The sequence below is a fragment of the Mus musculus genome, chromosome 17 (assembly GCF_000001635.26).
Source record: "Mus musculus strain C57BL/6J chromosome 17, GRCm38.p6 C57BL/6J".
Classification (NCBI taxonomy): domain Eukaryota; kingdom Metazoa; phylum Chordata; class Mammalia; order Rodentia; family Muridae; genus Mus; species Mus musculus.
Genome location: NC_000083.6, coordinates 66,031,760 through 66,049,465, shown reverse-complemented (window position 1 = coordinate 66,049,465; position 17,706 = coordinate 66,031,760). Strand labels below are relative to the sequence as shown.

Sequence of the window (17,706 nt, the reverse complement as noted above, 5' to 3'; positions counted from 1 at the left end):
TTGTTACCCTTTGGTCACAGCAAAGAAGTTTAGACATTTTTGATTGACTGATGACATCAAAATATGTAGCATTCTCCCAAATGAGTCTAATGGCTTACTTCATAGTTCTTTTATTCTCAAAACTCTAGCATATCAGGGACTACCAGATGTGTGTCAGGGTGCTAATCACCAAGCCTGTGTCCTAGGTTCTGTCACTGGGACCTACATGGTGGAAGGCGAGAACTGACGCTTCAAATGTAGTCCTTTGACTTCCACATATGTGCCATGGGTGTAGCGGGGAGGTCTGAGTCAGTGTTGTGCTCTGGGGAAGGGAACACCATGACCATAGCAGCTCTTATAAAAGAAAGCGTTTAATTGGGGCTGGCAGACATGGTACTAGAGAAGTAGCTGAGAGTTCTGCATCTAGATTCTCGAGCATCAGGAAGAGAGAGTTTGTAATGGGCTTTTGAAACCCTCTAGAACCCACCCCTAATGACTCACTTCCTCCAATAAGGAGTCACCTCCTAATTCTTTCAAACAGTGCTACTCCCTGTTCAAATTTATAAGCCTCTGGGGCCATTCTCACTCAAACCACTGCAGTGAGCATGGGCACTTTTGGCAGCGTACATGTTTGTGTGTGTGTGTGTGTGTGTGTGTACCAACATGCACATGTGTACAAGTGCTTGTGCAGGCCAGAGGTCACCGTTAGGTGTCTTCTTCAGTTATTTCCTACTTGAGTTTTCTTTTAAGCTTGAGGGCAGTTGTATTAAATTGCTGTGATCTCAGCAGATGTTGGGAGGAAGGGAGCAGAGGAGTGAGAGGGAGGAAAGTCAGCCTGGAGGTCAGACAAAGGGTAGACAAGCAGCCACATAGTGGAGGGCTTCATAAACAGTAAGAAGTCCAGAGTACCAGAAAAGTACATTTACTCTACCAGCATCTGAAAGAAGAGACAGGGAAAGAAGCAAAGGTTGTACCTTTCTAAGTGTCCACGCAGCTGGACATCCAGGCCTGTCTTCAGCGCCTGAAGGTGCGCCTGCTTTCCTGCACTGCTCCTGACCGCCTGTGGGGTGGTCCCTTAGTCAGCACAAATGTCTGCCTGGGTACCTGGCAGGAAGTGTTTCTCTACTGCACTTTAACTGCTCGTGGTTCCCCTTTGCAGAGACAGCCATGGAATCATTTAAGGATCTGACTCAAAGATCAGAGTCCCCAAACTCAGTAATTCCTGCTTTTGGTAAGGAGGTCCTCTAGACAAGTGCTCCTCACTGCTGAGCCCTCTCTCCAGTCCTGGCCAAGGGTTTCCTTATTTAATACAACCAGAAGACCAGGCAGTCAGTCCAGAGTTGATACAGCTCAGTTATGTGAGATGGAACTAGGTTCTTTTTTATCTGTCTTTTCTGCCTCCCTTAGCTCATGCATGAACTTTGTTCTAAAGGGGGAGGGGGTGGAGAGACTTGTACCTTACTAACATTTATTAGTGTACTGAACTTGCAAAAGAATATTAAAAGCCAAAAGCTTCATTGGGAAAATTCCTAACATAACTGGTAACATAGATATTGGGCAGATAACTTTTATAGTAATTATCACTATTTATAAAGTATAATCAACTGATGAAAATTTTTACCTTTAATAGTTATTAAAAATTCATTTATTTATTTTGAGACAGTCTTACGATAAAGTTCTGGCCAGCCTGGAATTCTGTCGTGTAGATTAGGCTGACCTGGAACTCACAGTGATCTATTTTGCCTCTTCCTCCTGGTTGTTGAAATTAAAGGCATAAGCCACCATGCCTGGCAGTATTAAACATTTCTAATAAATCAACTTCATTCATCCATTATCAGTCATGCAATTACACAACTTAGTTTAGTCCCATGGCATCCAGGGAAAGTTGTAGCATCTTTGTCAAAGTATTGATCAACTGCCTGGAGACTCCTTGTAAGAGTCTGTCTCTTGACATCTAAACAACACATTCAGTAGTTTAATTATGAGTAGATTTTGCAGACTCTGCTTTGTTATGTCCTGAATCACTTCTTCATTAAAAGAGAGGGGCACTTGTGATTCTTCGTGTTCCTTCTCTGAGATAATCACACCCAGCTAAGAAGCCTTCAGAAGCTCACATACTCTTAAAGTAAAACATTTGAAAGGATGTGGGGTTCTTGTTTTCCCTTCCCCTCCCCTTCTTCTTTTTTTTCTTTCCCTTTTTTTTTCCTTCCCTTTTTCTTTTTTGAGACAAGGTTTCTCTTTGTAGCTCAGGCTGTCCTGGAACTTTGAGGCTGGCCTCAAACTTTCAGAGATCCACTTGGCCTCCAAAGTGCTGGGGTTGCTGAGATTAAAGGTATAGACCATCAATTCTTGGCATTGTATGTTTTGTTTTTTTGTTAAACCTACGATAGTCTTAGTATTCTATAGAAATAGACTTTTGATCATCTCAGTTTGCATGTTTAAGTAGTTAGAAATACACCCCTTTAAAAATGTTCCTCTCCTCTAAGTAAACAGACTTTCTTTGCCACTGTAGTGGCTCTCTTGGCATTTAAGGCAGTGTGATTCAAGAAAATCTGAACAGGCACAGGATGGTCCCACAGTCATGGTGGTAGTTGTAGACTATGATAAGTTTTGTAAAAGAAGCACCTTTCACTAGGCAGTGGTGGCCACGCCTTGAATCCCAGCACTCGGGAGGCAGAGGCAGGCGGATTTCAGAGTTGGAGGCCAGCCTGGTCTACAGAGTGAGTCCAGGACAGCCAGGACTACACAGAGAAACCCTGTCTCGGAAAAAGAAAAAAGAAGCAGCAGGAGCAGCAGCAGCAGCAGCAGAAGCTGTCAGGCATCCTTAGAAACTCAGCTTTCCTGAGGCTGTGCATGGTGCTAAAGGACTTAGGTTAATGTGGCTCAAACATGGAAAGAATAACATGTCTTACAAGATAGGTAAACTCTGTGTGTGTGTGTGTGTGTGTGTGTGTGTGTGTGTGTGTGTGTGTGTGTAAGTACATATATGACATGAAAGCAGAGGGTAACTATTTTGGGCAAAGAAAGTATCTAAATGGAGGAGACCATAATGGGGTGAGAGGAGAGAGATGAAGCATCACATTTTCTCTCATACAGAATATAGGGTTTAAATACACTCAGTACAACAGACCCCAGCTGACATCAAAGTAATCGGGGCAGAATCACAGGCTCCTGGGGAACAAACAGGGGAGGGACAGGAAGGCCAGGAAGAGATGGTAGAGTGTGGATATGAACGAAGCATGCCATTCCTTGTACATGGACAGAACTGCAGTAAAACACATTGTTTAGGCCACCACTGGTTGTTTTCTCCTTTAATTCCAACACCCTGGAGGCAGAGCAGAGCCAGGCAGAGCTCAGTGAATTTGAGGCCACCCTAGTCTACACAGTGAGAGAAAGTCACAGCAAAACAAAAGCCCCCAAACAAACAAACAAACAAACAAAATGATCACTTTATGTGTGTCCTAGTTAGGGTTTCTTGCTGTGGCAAAACACTATGACCAAAAGCAACTTTGGGAGGAAAGGGTTTATTTGGCTTACACTTCTACGTCATAGTTCATCGTTGGAGGAATTCAGGAGAGGGACCTGGAGGCAGGAGCTGGTGCAGAGGCCATGGAGGGGTGCTGCCTACTGTCTTGCTCCTCGTGGCTTGATCAGCTTGTTTCCTTATAGAACCCAGAACCACCAGCCCAGGGATGCCCACCCCCCCACCTCCTGCCCATCAATCACTAAGAAAATGCCCTACATCCAGATCTTACACAGGCAGTTTCTGATCCCTTCTTTCTGTTGACTCTAGCATGTATCAGGTTGACACAAAAAAGGTAGCATAGTGTGCTAACAATTTTTTTAATTTAAGAGGTGACAGGGAAAGAGAATTATTTCACATTATAGTTAACATTTTTTAAAAAGATTTATTTATTTATTATTATATGTAAGTACACTGTAGCTGTCTTCAGACACACTAGAAGAGGGCATCAGATCTTATTACGGATGGTTGTGAGCCACCATGTGGTTGCTGGGATTTGAACTTCGAACCTTCGGAAGAGCAGTCGGGTGCTCTTACCCACTGAGCCATCTCACCAGCCCCACATGATAGTTAAAAGAGTTATATTAAGATAATATATAGCAGGTGCTTCGTAAGTATAATCACCTTTGTGATTTTGTTTTTGTTTTTTTCTTTTTTGGTTTTTCTGAGACAGTGTTTCTCTGTGTAGACCAGGCTGGCCTCGAACTCAGAAATCCGCCTGCCTCTGCCTCCTGAGTGCTGGCACTAAAGGCGTGCGCCACCACTGCCCGGCCACCTTTGTGATCTTGATTATATTTGCTAGGACAGTTTCTCATGCAGTCCTAGCTGGCTTAAAACTCAAATGCACACCAGACTGACCTCACATTTGTAGTGACCCGAGCTTCTGCTCCCTGTTTACTGGGGTTATAAATTTGTTACACCATTCCCTCATTTTAAATAGAGTCATTTTTGAGGGGTTTTTGTTTCATAGTGCTAGAGATTAAACTCGTGGCCTTGCACATGCAAGACTGGCCTCTACCACAGAGCTATTTTTCAACTTATACTTTTGGTGTTTTTTATTTATTTTCAATTTAATTTTATTATTATTTTATGTGTATGGGTATCTTGATAGCATTTTTGTCTGTATACCTCATGTATACAGTGCCTGCAAAGGGCAGTGTCTTAGTCAGGGTTTCTATTCCTGGACAAACATCATGACCAAGAAACAAGGTGGGGAGGAAAGGGCTTATTCAGCTTATACCTCCAGACCGCTGTTCATCACTAAAGGAAGTCAGGACTGGAACTCAGGAAGCAGGAGCTGATGCAGAGGCCATGGAGGGATATTAGTTACTGGCTTGCTTCCCCTGGCTTGCTCAGCTTGCTTTCTTATAGAACCCAAGACTACCAGCCCAGGGATGATACCACCCACAAGGGGCCCTCTCCACTTGATCACTAATTGAGAAAATGCCTTATAGCTGGATCTCATGGAGGTATTTCCCCAACTGAAACTCTTTTCTCTGTGATAACTCCAGCTTGTGCCAAGTTGACACACCAAACCAGCCAGTACAGCTAGGAAGAGGGTGTTAGATCCCCAGAAACTTGAGTTATGGATGTTTGCAAGCCACCTTATGTCGGTTATTATGGATTAAGTTCTGTGTCTTTTTTGATGTTTATTCATAAAAAAAAAAAAAAAATTCTAGCCAGGTGTTCCTTTCATCCCAGCTCTTTGGAGGCTGAGGCAGGTGGATCTTTGAGTTAAGAGGCCAGCCTGGTCTGTATAGTGAGTTCCAGAGGTGTGTGGTGAGACCTTTTCTCAAAAATTATTAAATAAATAAACAAACGAAGCCAAATAGTATATAGGGTCAGAGCAGATTGGATACTTCCAAAAGAAGATAAGGTAATCGGTTAAACTATTAATACTTAACTTTATTAGTAAATATACTTAAAAGTCCACTTGAGCCATTGTGTTAATCTGTTCAAATGATTTAAACGGCTTTCAATAAGCTTTTCAGGCTGGAGAGATGGCTTAACAGTCAGAACTGACGCTCTTCCAAAGGTCCTGATTTCAAACCCCAGCAACCACATGGTGGCTCACAACCATCCGTAATGAGATCTGATGCCCTCTTGTGGGGTGTCTGAAGACAGCTACAGTGTACTTACATATAATAAATAAATCTTTTAAAAATGTTTCACAGTTAAAGTTTTCACATTTATTTATTTCATACGTATAGGTTATTTTATTTTATTTTATTTTATTTTTTGGTTTTTCAAGACAGTGTTTCTCTGTATAGCCCTGGCTGTCCTGGAACTCACTTTGTAGACCAGGCTGGCCGTGAACTCAGAAATCTGCCCGCCTCTGCCTCCCGAGTGCTGGGATTAAAGGCGTGCGCCACCATGCCTGGCATATAGGTTATTTTTTGTGATTGTTTTCTAATTTTTTCGAAACATCAGATAAGTCATATTTAACTAAAGTCATTAATTGTATTTATAATAATGATTCTGAAAAGATACATTATATGTCAATACACCAACAAAGTGACACCCACCCACCAACACCCACCCACCCACCACCACCCACCACCACCCACACACATATACACACACAAAAAATAGTAAAAGTGAGCTCCTGCTTCCTGAGTTCCAGTCCTGACTTCCTTTAGTGATGAACAGCGGTCTGGAGGTATAAGCTGAATAAGCCCTTTCCTCCCCACCTTGTTTCTTGGTCATGATGTTTGTCCAGGAATAGAAACCCTGCTCTGGGTGTATGATCAGAGTCCTCCGTTGCTGTTACTAATTGTTAGGCAGAGGTCCGTGTTCTGACGAGGTTATAGGCTGATGATGTTGGATGATTTCTGGTTTTAGTAGTAAACGCTGCAGTAATCCATATCACTTGGCATGGCACAGTGCACAGACAGTTTGTGGTCTCGGGGACTGACATGCATAGATGCTCTTCTGTGGTGGGAATCATTTTGGCCCTTATAGAAAATATGTTTGATTCAACTTATTTTGGCAAATTCAACTATTTGACAAATAAAAGTTGCCCTTGGCAGGGCAAATTCTAATAAGAACACAGTCTCTTAACATTATTGACAGACTTAAAAATGGCATTTAAAGAACTATAATAATAAGCAATATCATGGTGTAATAGAAACTATATGGCTGCATTTCTAAGCTTCAAGGTACTCAGGAAATTGAAATATTATATATTGGCCAGACCTGTATTTTAAATGTCTTTTATTTTTCCCAAATAGTGTTTTTGAAGTAAAGCCAGAGACATACCAATGCCTGACTAACTGGTGGTCTATCAGAGATGTTGCTATGTTGAACTCTGCATTTCCCTCCGTTTGCTTTTTCCTTTTCTCCTGTCTCTTTTCATTCTGTAGATTCAGACCCAGGACATACAAGTGAAAATTGGGGGGAGAGACTTATATCTTCTTACAGGACATACTCAGGTAATTAGATCATCAGGTGTTCCTGTTCAGCCCGTGGGTTCTGTCATGTTTATTTGGGTACTATATTATAAGGAACTTATTTTGAAACCAGTTTATACATATGTTTGCTAAATTAAATGAACCATTATGAATTCACCAACACTTTCAGCTTCTGTTCTGAGTGAGATACCCACCCAGCACATGGTGTCTCTGAACATAGTAGGGTTGTCATAAGCTCCACTTGGGTTTGGTACAGGAGAGTGTGGGAATCCCAGTCATGTAAGAAGCCATGCAAGTGGCTCCTCCCTGCGGCTCTGCGCAGTAGACGCCTCCCTGAGAGTGGGAGCCCAAGCCCTTAGTTTGCCTTGTAAAGTCTTCACAAGTACACTCATTTTCATGAAAAGGGTCTTGTTACTTGTCTAGTAATGTTATTTCTTCTTTGGTATACATATTTAAAAATATTATCCACCAAATTCTTTAGTATTTATTGATTTTGCTTCCTGGGTAGAATTTAACTGTAAGTAGATTAAAATATCAGATAGGTCACCTAGACAAACGCCCCTACTGACGTCCGTGTTAGAGCTTCTATGGTTGATAATAGCTCTAATTGTTTGGGACTCAATCACCTCATTAATAAAGAATAAAACTAATTATTTGGTTTTTTAAAAAAATTATTATTATATGTAAGTACACTGTAGCTGTCTTTAGACACCCCAGAAGAAAGCATCAGATCTCATTACAGATGGTTGTGAGCCACCATGTGGTTGCTGGGATTTGAACTCAGGACCTTCAGAAGAGCAGTCAGTGCTCTTAACCTCTGAGCCATCTCTCCAACCCTAATTATTTGTTTTTGAGATGAGGTCTCACTGAATAACCCTGGTAGCTTAGAACTCCCTGTAGACTCAGCTGACCTCAAACTCACAGAGATCTTCCTGCTTCTGCCTCCTGAGTGCTGGGTTTTAAGGTGTGCACCACTGCACTTGGCAGGACCAGTTTGGCTTATTTTGATTGATCTTTTTTCTTAAAATTAGTCTTTCTAGCTCTGAACTTACTTAAATAAAAATCTAGTATAGTCCCTGGGTATTTCTGCCTAGTTATTAGCATATAATCCTTAGCTATAGAGGTAGAAAATATATATACCTTCTGTTTCTAACATCCGGTTTACTTACCCTGTACATCGTGGGGCTGTCTGGAGTGGTGAACAACTAATCCTTCCTTAACACTGTCATTGAAGGGAGAAGCCAGCAGGTCCTGAGGACATTGTTTGCTGTGGAATTAGTGTCTTTCCAAAAGGAGACTGCTAAGCACTAAGACCAGCCCAAACATGACAAAGTAGCCTGAGGTCACCTGAGCTTGACGGCCCTGCCCCCAGGACTGTAGTGCAAACATTGCGAATGCAGTTGTGTTAATTTGTTCTCTTGCCTCCATTAACTTTGCTGGGAAATATCTTCCCAAGAAAAAACTCTGTCTCTTCTCTGTAATAACACTCTACGCTTACTTACAGGAAATGGCAGTCTTGAGTGTTCTGTTTAATATGACAGGAAGAGGGGGGAAAGCACTAATTTTCTATAATGTAAGATGGGAACGCTCTGTTTCTGAAGCTCCAAATGTTAAAGAGTAAAGGAGAGAAAGATTGATTTAATGTAAAAAGCTATTTCTGTTTTTATTTTGATTAGTATTAGGTAGATGTCTCAGATTTTTTCCTTAATAATCTCTAAAGAGACTAAGTGGAACTTTAGATTTGGGTTAGACAGTGAAAAGTGATTCTTTTTATTAGTGTCCCTGTTTTAAAGTTTTGGCCCATTAGAACAAATGAGCATGTGTTTTAGTTACTAAGACATAGAGGCCAGGCTGGTATTTCACAGGATAGATCCCACATAGTCTTACTGACTGTTTACATTTTACAACATAGGCAGGTGTGCCCACTGTAGGCCCCAGCCCTTGACAGATGGAGGTCATAGGAGTTCAGGCTGGAGCTGCTAGCTGTACAGGGAGCCCTGCTAATCCTGCCACAGAGGGCCTGCTCCAAAACAACAACCAAAACCGCACAAAACTCAAACTTTGAAATATAGCTGTCTAATACTTAACAATTTTAAAAAATAGTCTAATTGTCTCAGATTTTGCTATTTACACGAGCCATTATTGAGTTAACTTTCTTTTCCTAGTTTATGTAAAATGTAAATTCAGAAAGATGATTCTGGTAATTCAGAAAAACAGTTTATGTTGAATGCAAGGGTAAAAATGGTGTGTGTTTGATCCAACTTGTCATTTTCTGAAGTAGTTACATATGTATTCATTTGCTAGTCTGTCTTTTCTATAGCCCAGTGTCTTAGTCAGGGTTTCTATTCCTGCACAAACATCATGACCAAGAAGCAAGTTGGGGAGAAAAGGGTTTATTCGGCTTACACTTCCATACTGCTGTTCATCACCAAGGAAGTCAGCACTGGAACTCAACCAAGTCAGAAAGCAGGAGCTGATGCAGAGGCCATGGAGGGCCATGTTGCTTACTGGCTTGCTTCCCCTGGCTTCCTCAGCCTGCTCTCTTATAGAACTGAGACTACCAGCCCAGAGATGGCACCACCCACAATGGGCCCTTTCCCCCTTGATCACTAATTGAGAAAATGCCTTACAGTTGGATCTCATGGAGGCACTTCCCCAATTTAAACTCCTTTCTCTGTGATAACTCCAGCTGTGTCAAGTTGACACAAAACTAGACAGTACACCCAGGCAGATACACTTTAAAGTATTATTTTTTCTTTTTTTGTGGTGGAAGGAGGTAGCAAGGGTCTCACTGTGTAGCTCTGGCTGGCCTTGAACTCAGAGAAGTCTTCCTGCCTCTGCCTTGGGTGCAGGCCCAGCATGAACTGTCTTTTGACAGTTTGAAAACAGCCTTAGCTACAAAGCCAGGACCTGTGTCAGACCCACAGGAGGGAAGTATGAGTTAGAGTATACTCTTGTGCCAGATTGGACTTCTTCTCGTGGGAACAGTTTCCCAACTTTCTATTAGTGTTTGTAATACTAAATATTTTGATTCTAGTAGAGAAATACATTCACTATATTTAAAAATTGTTAGCCGGGCGTGGTGGCACACGCCTTTAATCCCAGCACTCGGGAGGCAGAGGCAGGTGGATCTCTGAGTTCGAGGCCAGCCTGGTCTACAAAGTGAGTTCCAGGACAGCCAGGGCTATACAGAGAAACCCTGTCTCGAAAAACCAAAAAAAAAAAAAAAAAAAAAAAAAAAAAAAAAAAAAAATTGTTATCAAATGGAAAGCCATTAAGAACAACAGTAGTTGTTCCTTTCCTAACTTTAGGAAACAAAGATCTACAGGGACTTATTACCAGAAAGAGTCTGTATTAAGAAAAAAAAAGTGTTCTCCAACGACATCTTTGGGACTATATAATAATTATATGAAACACTTCATTATTAATGATAGTATAGAGATGATGAAAATGAAAGAAGACAGTGATGATTTTTTTTAAGTAAGTCTTGAAACATTTGGTTTTGTTTGGAAAAATCAGACATTCAAACAATGGGCATGATAGGAGCTCACAGAATAATTTGAATCACTTCTGAGCAACAAAGTTGGAAGTATTACCACCTCATTTTCTGGAGCACTAGGATACCAATTTCTTCTGACTAACTGGAGATGGTACACTGAGCCAATCACTAACTTCTTGTGTCTTTTGATATTGTATTTTAGTTGATTTCTTAAAACTTGTTAGATTTACTTCTATTTAATTTTTGCTAATTTCAAATTTTGCAAATAGTTTTTATAGTTCCTTTTTTGGGTATCTCTAAACCTGAATTTTAAATTCCAGAAATATATATCTAAAGTATAAGCAGACCTTTGATTCACTTATATTGGGTGTCTGAATTAATTCAGGTGAATTCCTAAAAGAAGAAGACAAAGTGTCTTCTACCTGTAGCATCCAGTGCAGACTGAGTTCCCCCAACGCAGATGGCCGTGCGTGCTGAGCTGCTGGGGGCTCGGAACAGCCAAATCTGACTTGGGATGGTTTACTCTTTTAATCTTTGAGAAAGGTTCAGGAGTTTTTGTATCTTTGCAGGGCATGGTTAACGCCAAGCCACACAGAATCTTTAGTTTGTGCATAGTTAGCTTTGATTGGTATTGTTCCATGTTAAGCTGTCCAATCGCTGCAGTGCATTGATGGTGGCTTTTCTTCAGTAATTGTTCTATGTGGTGACTTTAAATGCTCAGCCTCTTGCAAAATTGTGCAAGTCATTGCTAGAATAAGGGGGATAATTATATGGCTCATTGGTATGTAGTATTAGCAGCAATATTAGATATTGTGTGAAAGAGAAGTTTTAAAGATATAATACAGTTGGCTTCTTGTCACCAGATTCAATTGATCATAAACAAGAATACTCAGGGGGAAAAAACCAACAGAATCTTTTTCTTGTCATTATTCCCTAAACAATGTAGTATAGCAACTGTTTCATAAAATTAACATAATATTTTCTGTTATACGTAATTTATACATAATTCAAAAGGATATGGGAGGAGACACATAGGTTGTGTACAAATCTTGAATCCTTTTTCCTGAGAGAATTGAGCAGTTGCAAGTTTTATTACCCATAGGGAGTCCCAGAACAGTCCTTAGAGAGACCAAGGGGGAGCTGTAGCTAGGACTGTTTGAATTGGTAAGGACATTACACTTTAATAAAGTGCATAGTTAAAACTAAAATGTTACTAGTAGTTTTTTTCTGATGGTAGAATCAAGAATATATTTTTCTAGATCTTTCAGAGAAAATACTGCTTACGTAAGTTCAGCATTTTTGTCTGGCTTCCACTAGTAAACACACGTTATCTGTTTGCATACCATCTGTCACAGAGGTTGTCTTGATTACTTACTTTTGTCTTAGATTCTTACGCATTTTATTAATCATTGCAGAAAAAGAAGGTCCAGAGAAGAAGAAAACAAAAAAAGAAGCTGGAACTAAGAAGTCCACCCCAGTTAGCATTCTTTTTGGTTATCCACTTTCTGAACGAAAGCAGATGGCACTCCTAATGCAGATGACAGCAAGGGACAACAGCCCAGGTGATTGACATCCACAGCCATTGAGTTACTGTGTCTTCTCAGCTGGCCTAGGGTCAGGGTAACTTTGTCTTTAACAGTTCTTTTTTACTAGTTTGAAATTGTATCCTTTATTGTATTTAATCAGCACTATTCATAACATCAGTTTTTAATTTTCTCATTGTGTGCGTGACATTTTATTATTGTATCCAACATTGGATTACAAGGTCTGTAAGAGCAAGAATCCTCTGTTTCCTGGGCGGTAAGTAAGTGCTTGTTAAATAAGACCTGTGATTTGAAATTGAAGTATTTGTAAGTGGGATCCTATGTAAATTTCTTTAAAAATAAAATAAATCCTTAACTTTTAAGATAAAATTTAAACATTTTTTAGGAAATTATTTATTTTTATGAGAGTGTGTGTGCGTGTGTGTGTGTGTGTATGCACGCACCTGAGTATGTGTGTGTGCCTGCCACGTTCATACAGGAGCATGTTGAAATTAGAAGAGGTGTTGGAGTCTCTGGACTTGAGTTAGAAACTGTTGGGAGCTGCAGGTGTGGGCTGGGATCTAAACCCAAGTCCTATGCAGGAACAGTTATTGAGCTCTCTCGTACTTCTTTATGAAAAGAAAAGATTCTTTGATTATTTTCACTGTCCTTTTGGGTTTTTAACCTCTGCTGTTTGAGACCTTGTGCTCTTTAATAAAGGTATTTGAACATTTTTTTATCTGTGTGTCTGTATATGCGCATGCATGAGTATATGTGGTCAGATGTCAACTGTGGTCAGATGTGGGACTGGTTCCCTCCTTCTGCCATGTAAGACCTGGGATTGAACTTAGATTGTTAAGTTTCGTGGCAAGCACTGTTAGTCCCTGAGATATCTCATTGTCCCAAAATTGTTGTTTGTCACTAACTTGGTAAAGGCTGGGCAAGTGAAGAGCCTGGTGAAGCACTGCATGGTTCTCTGAAGAGGAAAGCCTCTTCTCATCGGCAGTACCTGTCCCACCATAGCCAACCCTTCCCTGCTAGTGAGTCTCCACCTATACTTCAGGGGTTTCTGGGCAAAACATACAGATAAGCTTTGTCTTGTCTTGTCCTGTTTTCCCTATGTGTGCTAAGTGAGATAGTCAGCATCCTCTGGCTTGTTTTTCTTCTTTTGAGACGGGGTCTCATTAAATTCCCCATGCTGAACTTGAACTTCATGGCCTAGCCAGGTCTTTGACTGGAAATTCTCATGCCTCATCAGTCTGCTGAGTGACTCCTATCACAGGTCTCCACCACCACACCAAGCTCTCCATGTGTCTGTTGTTGTTGTTGTTGTTGCTAGAGCGTCTGTTTGTTTGTTCAGTATGAATGTGATCATACTGTATTAATCCACACGCGGTTCTTTTTTTTTCCACATTTTTTTATTAGATATTTTCTTCATTTACATTTCAAATGCTATCCCGAAAGTTCCCTATACCCTCCCCCCGCCCTGCTCCCCTACCTAACCACTCCCACTTCTTGGCCTTGGCATTCCCCTGTACTGGGGCATATAAAATTTGCTAGACCAAGGGGCCTCTCTTTCCAATGATGGCTGACTAGGCCATCTTCTGCTACATATGCAGCTAGAGACATGAGCTCTGAGGGTACTGGTTAGTTCATATTGTTGTTCTACCTATAGGGTTGCAGACCCCTTCAGCTCTTGGGTACTTTCTCTAGCTCCTCCATTGGGGGCCCTGTGATCCATCCAATAGCTGACTGTGAGCATCCACTTCTGTATTTGCCAGGCACTGGCAAAGCCTCACAGGAAACAGCTATATCAGGGTCCCTTCAGCAAAATCTTGCTGGCATATGCAATAGTGTCTGTGTTTGGTGGCTGATTATGGGATGGACCCCCAGGTAGGGTAGTCTCTGGATGGTCCATCCTTTCATCTTAGCTCCAAACTTTGTCTCTGCAACTCCTTCCATGGATATTTTATTCCATATTCTAGGGAGGAATGAAGTATCCATGCATTGGTCTTCCTTCTTGAGTTTCATGTGTTTTGCAAATTGTATATTGGGTATTCTAGGTTCCTGGGCTAATATCCACTTATCAGTGAGTGCATATCAAGTGACTTCTTTTGTGATTGGGTTACCTCACTAAGGATGATATCCTACAGATACATCCATTTGCCCAAGAATTTCATAAATTCATTGTTTTTACTAGCTGAGTAGTACTCCATTGTGTAAATGTACCACATTTTCTGTATCTGTTCCTCTATTGAGGAACATCTGGCTTCTTTCCAGCTTCTGGCTATTATAAATAAGGCTGCTATGAACATAGTGGAGCATGTGTCCTTATTACCAGTTGGAGTGTCTTCTGGGTATATGCCCAGGAGAAATATTGCTGGATTTAGCGGTAGTACTATGTCCAATTTTCTGAGGAACCGCCAGACTGATTTTTCCAGAGTGGTTGTACCAGCTAGCAATCCCACCTACAGCGACAGACAGGTAGATCAATGGAATAGAATTGAAGACCCAGAAATGAACCCACATACCTATGGTCACTTGATCTTCGACAAGGGAGCTGAAACCATCCAGTGGAAAAAAGACAGCATTTTCAACAAATGGTGCTAGCACAACTGACAGTTATCATGTAGAAGAATGAGAATTGATCCATTCTTATCTCCTTGTACAAAGCTCAAGTCTAAGTGGATCAAGGAACTCCACATAAAACCAGAGACACTGAAATTTATAGAGGAGGAAGTGGGGAAAACCCTCGAAGATATGGGCACAGGGGAAAATTCCTAAACAGAATAGAAATGGCCTGTGCTGTAAGATCAAGAGTTGACAAATGGGACCTCATAAAATTGCAAAGCTTCTGTAGGGCAAAAGATATTGTCAATAAGACAAAAAGGCCACCAACAGATTGGGAAAGAATTTTTAACAATCCTAAATCTGATAGGGGACTAATATCCAATATATATTAAGAGCTCAAGAAGCTGAACTCCAGAAATTCAAATAACCACATTAAAAAATGGGGTACAGAGCTAAACAAAGAATTCTCAACTGAGGAATGCCAAAGGGCTGAGAAGCACTTGAAAAAAATGTTCAAAAAATAAAAAAAATTTAAAAAAAGAAAAAATGTTCAACATCTTTAATCATTAGGGAAATGCAAATCAGAACAACCCTGAGATTCCACCTCACACCAGTCAGAATGGCTAAGATCAAAAATTCAGGTGTCAGCAGATGCTGGCGAGGATGTGGAGAAAGAGGAATACTCCTCCATTGCTGGTGGGATTGCAAGCTGGTACAACCACTCTGGAAATCAGTCTGGCGGTTCCTCAGAAAACTGGTCCTTTTCATTTAAGGATAGTTAGTAGTCAGCTTTCCTGATTAGTAGGTATAGGACCAGAGTGGAAAGCTTATGAAATTACAAACTGTTAGCTGTCATGCATATGTGCTCAGAGATTAGGGCTGATCGCTTTACCCATATGATAGCCTTTTAGTCCATAAGAAAGCCAACAAACTCATCTTGTTAAAAAGTATGACTATCCTGGTTATAAAATTCACTCAGCACATTTCTTAAGTTCCAGTCTATACCAGGAAGTCATGTAAGCAGTTGAGATTTGGTGCTGCATAAGGTGAGGCTCTTCTTTGTGAGGAGGGTATTTTTTAGAAATAACTAAATAGAAGATTGTTGGTGAGACACTATATTTGAAATCCAAAAAGTAAACCTTTACATTTTCTTGTGTATGAAAAGCGTATGATGCTTTGAAGCTCTCGCTGTGCTGTCTTGCAAGATAGATTATGGAAAGTTACATTCCATAGAGTCTCTTCCCACTTCTGGGAATACCAGTTTATTTTAAGTACTTGTACATTTTCAAAAATAATTGCCTAAGAAACCACTTTTTTCACCTAGTGGTTCTGAAATTGGTGGATTGAGAGTGGAGTGCTTTGGGTTTTGATGTGCGAACCATCAAAAATGAAAAGCCGTGAATTGGGCTGGCGAGATGTCTCAGCAGTGGGAACACAAGGTGTTCTTGTAGAGGACTGGGTGGCTTACAACATCTGTAACTTCAGCTCCAGGGCTCTGACGCCCATGGGCTCGGAGAGCCCCTGCACTCATGCACTGACACATATACACAGTTTAAAATAATTAAAACAAGTGTTAAAAGATGTGAGTCAGAGGAAACCATGATTCTGCCAAGTCTCTCTAACTGCCTTTGTTTCCTTTGACTTAGTGAAATGAGTTGAGTTTGTGCATAATATCAGAAAAGAACTCCAGTGCTTTGAGTCAGTGATGTGAACACCAGCCTTCAGTGTGTTTTCATCTGGGTTTTAACATAATATTGTAACATATCCAGAAAAATACATTTTAATTCATCAAATTATTCATTAAGGAAACAAGTATATCTGACATTCCATTATCATTTGAAGTAAACTTCATGAATTGACAAAAAAGAAAAACATTTCTTACATTGGCTTACATTATTTTTAGTGATACTAAAGAAAGATCTGTATTTGGGTGGCTACTAGTATATCTCAATTTTTTTGTTTTGTTTTTCTTTCTTTCTTTTTATTTATTATTATATCTAAGTACACTGTAGCTGTCTTCAGATGCACCAGAAGAGGGCGTCAGATCTCATTATGGATGGTCGTGAGCCACCATATGGTTGCTGGGATTTGAACTCAGGACCTTTGGAAGAGCAGTCGGTGCTCTTAACCACTGAGCCATCTCTCCAGCCCCTTGTTTTGTTTTTCAAGACAGAGTTTGTTTGTGTAGCCCTTGTTGTCCTGGTACAAACTATGTAGACTTGCCTGTGCTGGCTTAGAGGTGTGTGGCACCAGCACCAAGCAGTTTTTTAGATTATTAAGCTAAGAAGGTCTACCCTGTATCTAAGAAATTGTTATGTTATCATTAAGAGTTCTTTAAATATACAGAATCTTTTACAATTTTTCTCTTCGTATTTTTTGTTGCTTTGAGATTGTGCTTTAATTACAAGCTTTAATTATAACGTTTCTCCCTCCCCTTTCCTCCTTAACCCTTCCCATAAAGCCTTCCTGCAGTTCTTCAAAGTCATGGCCACTTCAGCAGTTATTTTGCTTACACATACACACACACACACACACACACACACACACACACACACACACACACACATATGCATGCATTTCCCCAGATATACCCATATAGTTCACATAATGTTCTGTGTATATATTTTTTCAAGGCTGACTCTGACACCGAACAATCAATAGAGGTGCTCTTCTGGAGAGGAAGGCCACCTTCTCCCACTCCTAGCTTGACTCAGCTGCCTGGAGTTCTTTGTGCAGGGTTGAGGCCTCGTGGGCTGATTTCTATCCAGCTGGACATGTTTGTTGGTATGATTGTCTCTTCCTTGTGTAGCTCACAGTTGGGCAGTTGCGTTGGTGAGTCTTTAAGGCATAGCTTCCGTTGATACCAGGAAACAGTCTCACAGCAAAGCCCTGGGCCTCTGACTGTTGACTGTGGGAGTCATTCTGCCCACTCTTCCTCGGTGTTTCCTGGGCTTTAGGGATGGGAGTGTTCTGTGGGTGTATTCACTGGGACTGGGCTCCCCAACTCTGCCTTTTCATTGGTTGTGGTTTTCTGTAGTGATCCATTGCAAAGAAAAGCTTCTTTGATAAGGGTAGAAACTGCACTAGTCTGTAGGCACAAGGACAATGTTTATAGATCGGTATTAGGGATTATGCTAGTTTAGTAAATTAGTGGTTATAGATTCCCCTCCAGTAACCATGATTACATTAGCATTATTAGTT

At 40.7% G+C, this 17,706-nt stretch overlaps 1 protein-coding gene across 11 annotated transcripts in view; it reads left to right on the top strand.

The window, feature by feature from the left end:
* Ankrd12 (ankyrin repeat domain 12) overlaps nt 1-17,706 on the top strand; it is a 113,102-nt gene that overhangs the window by 29,339 nt on the left and 66,057 nt on the right. For 7 of the 11 annotated variants that reach the window (XM_006523393.4, XM_030249419.1, XM_006523396.4 and 4 more), the window contains exons 4-5: nt 6,865-6,933; nt 11,827-11,973. In XM_006523393.4, coding sequence (XP_006523456.1) covers nt 6,865-6,933; nt 11,827-11,973 — 216 coding nt within the window. The remainder of the gene's footprint in view (nt 1-6,864; nt 6,934-11,826; nt 11,974-17,706) is intronic. The other 4 variants (XM_006523399.4, XM_006523397.4, XM_030249418.1 and 1 more) reach the window with 1 other exon arrangement.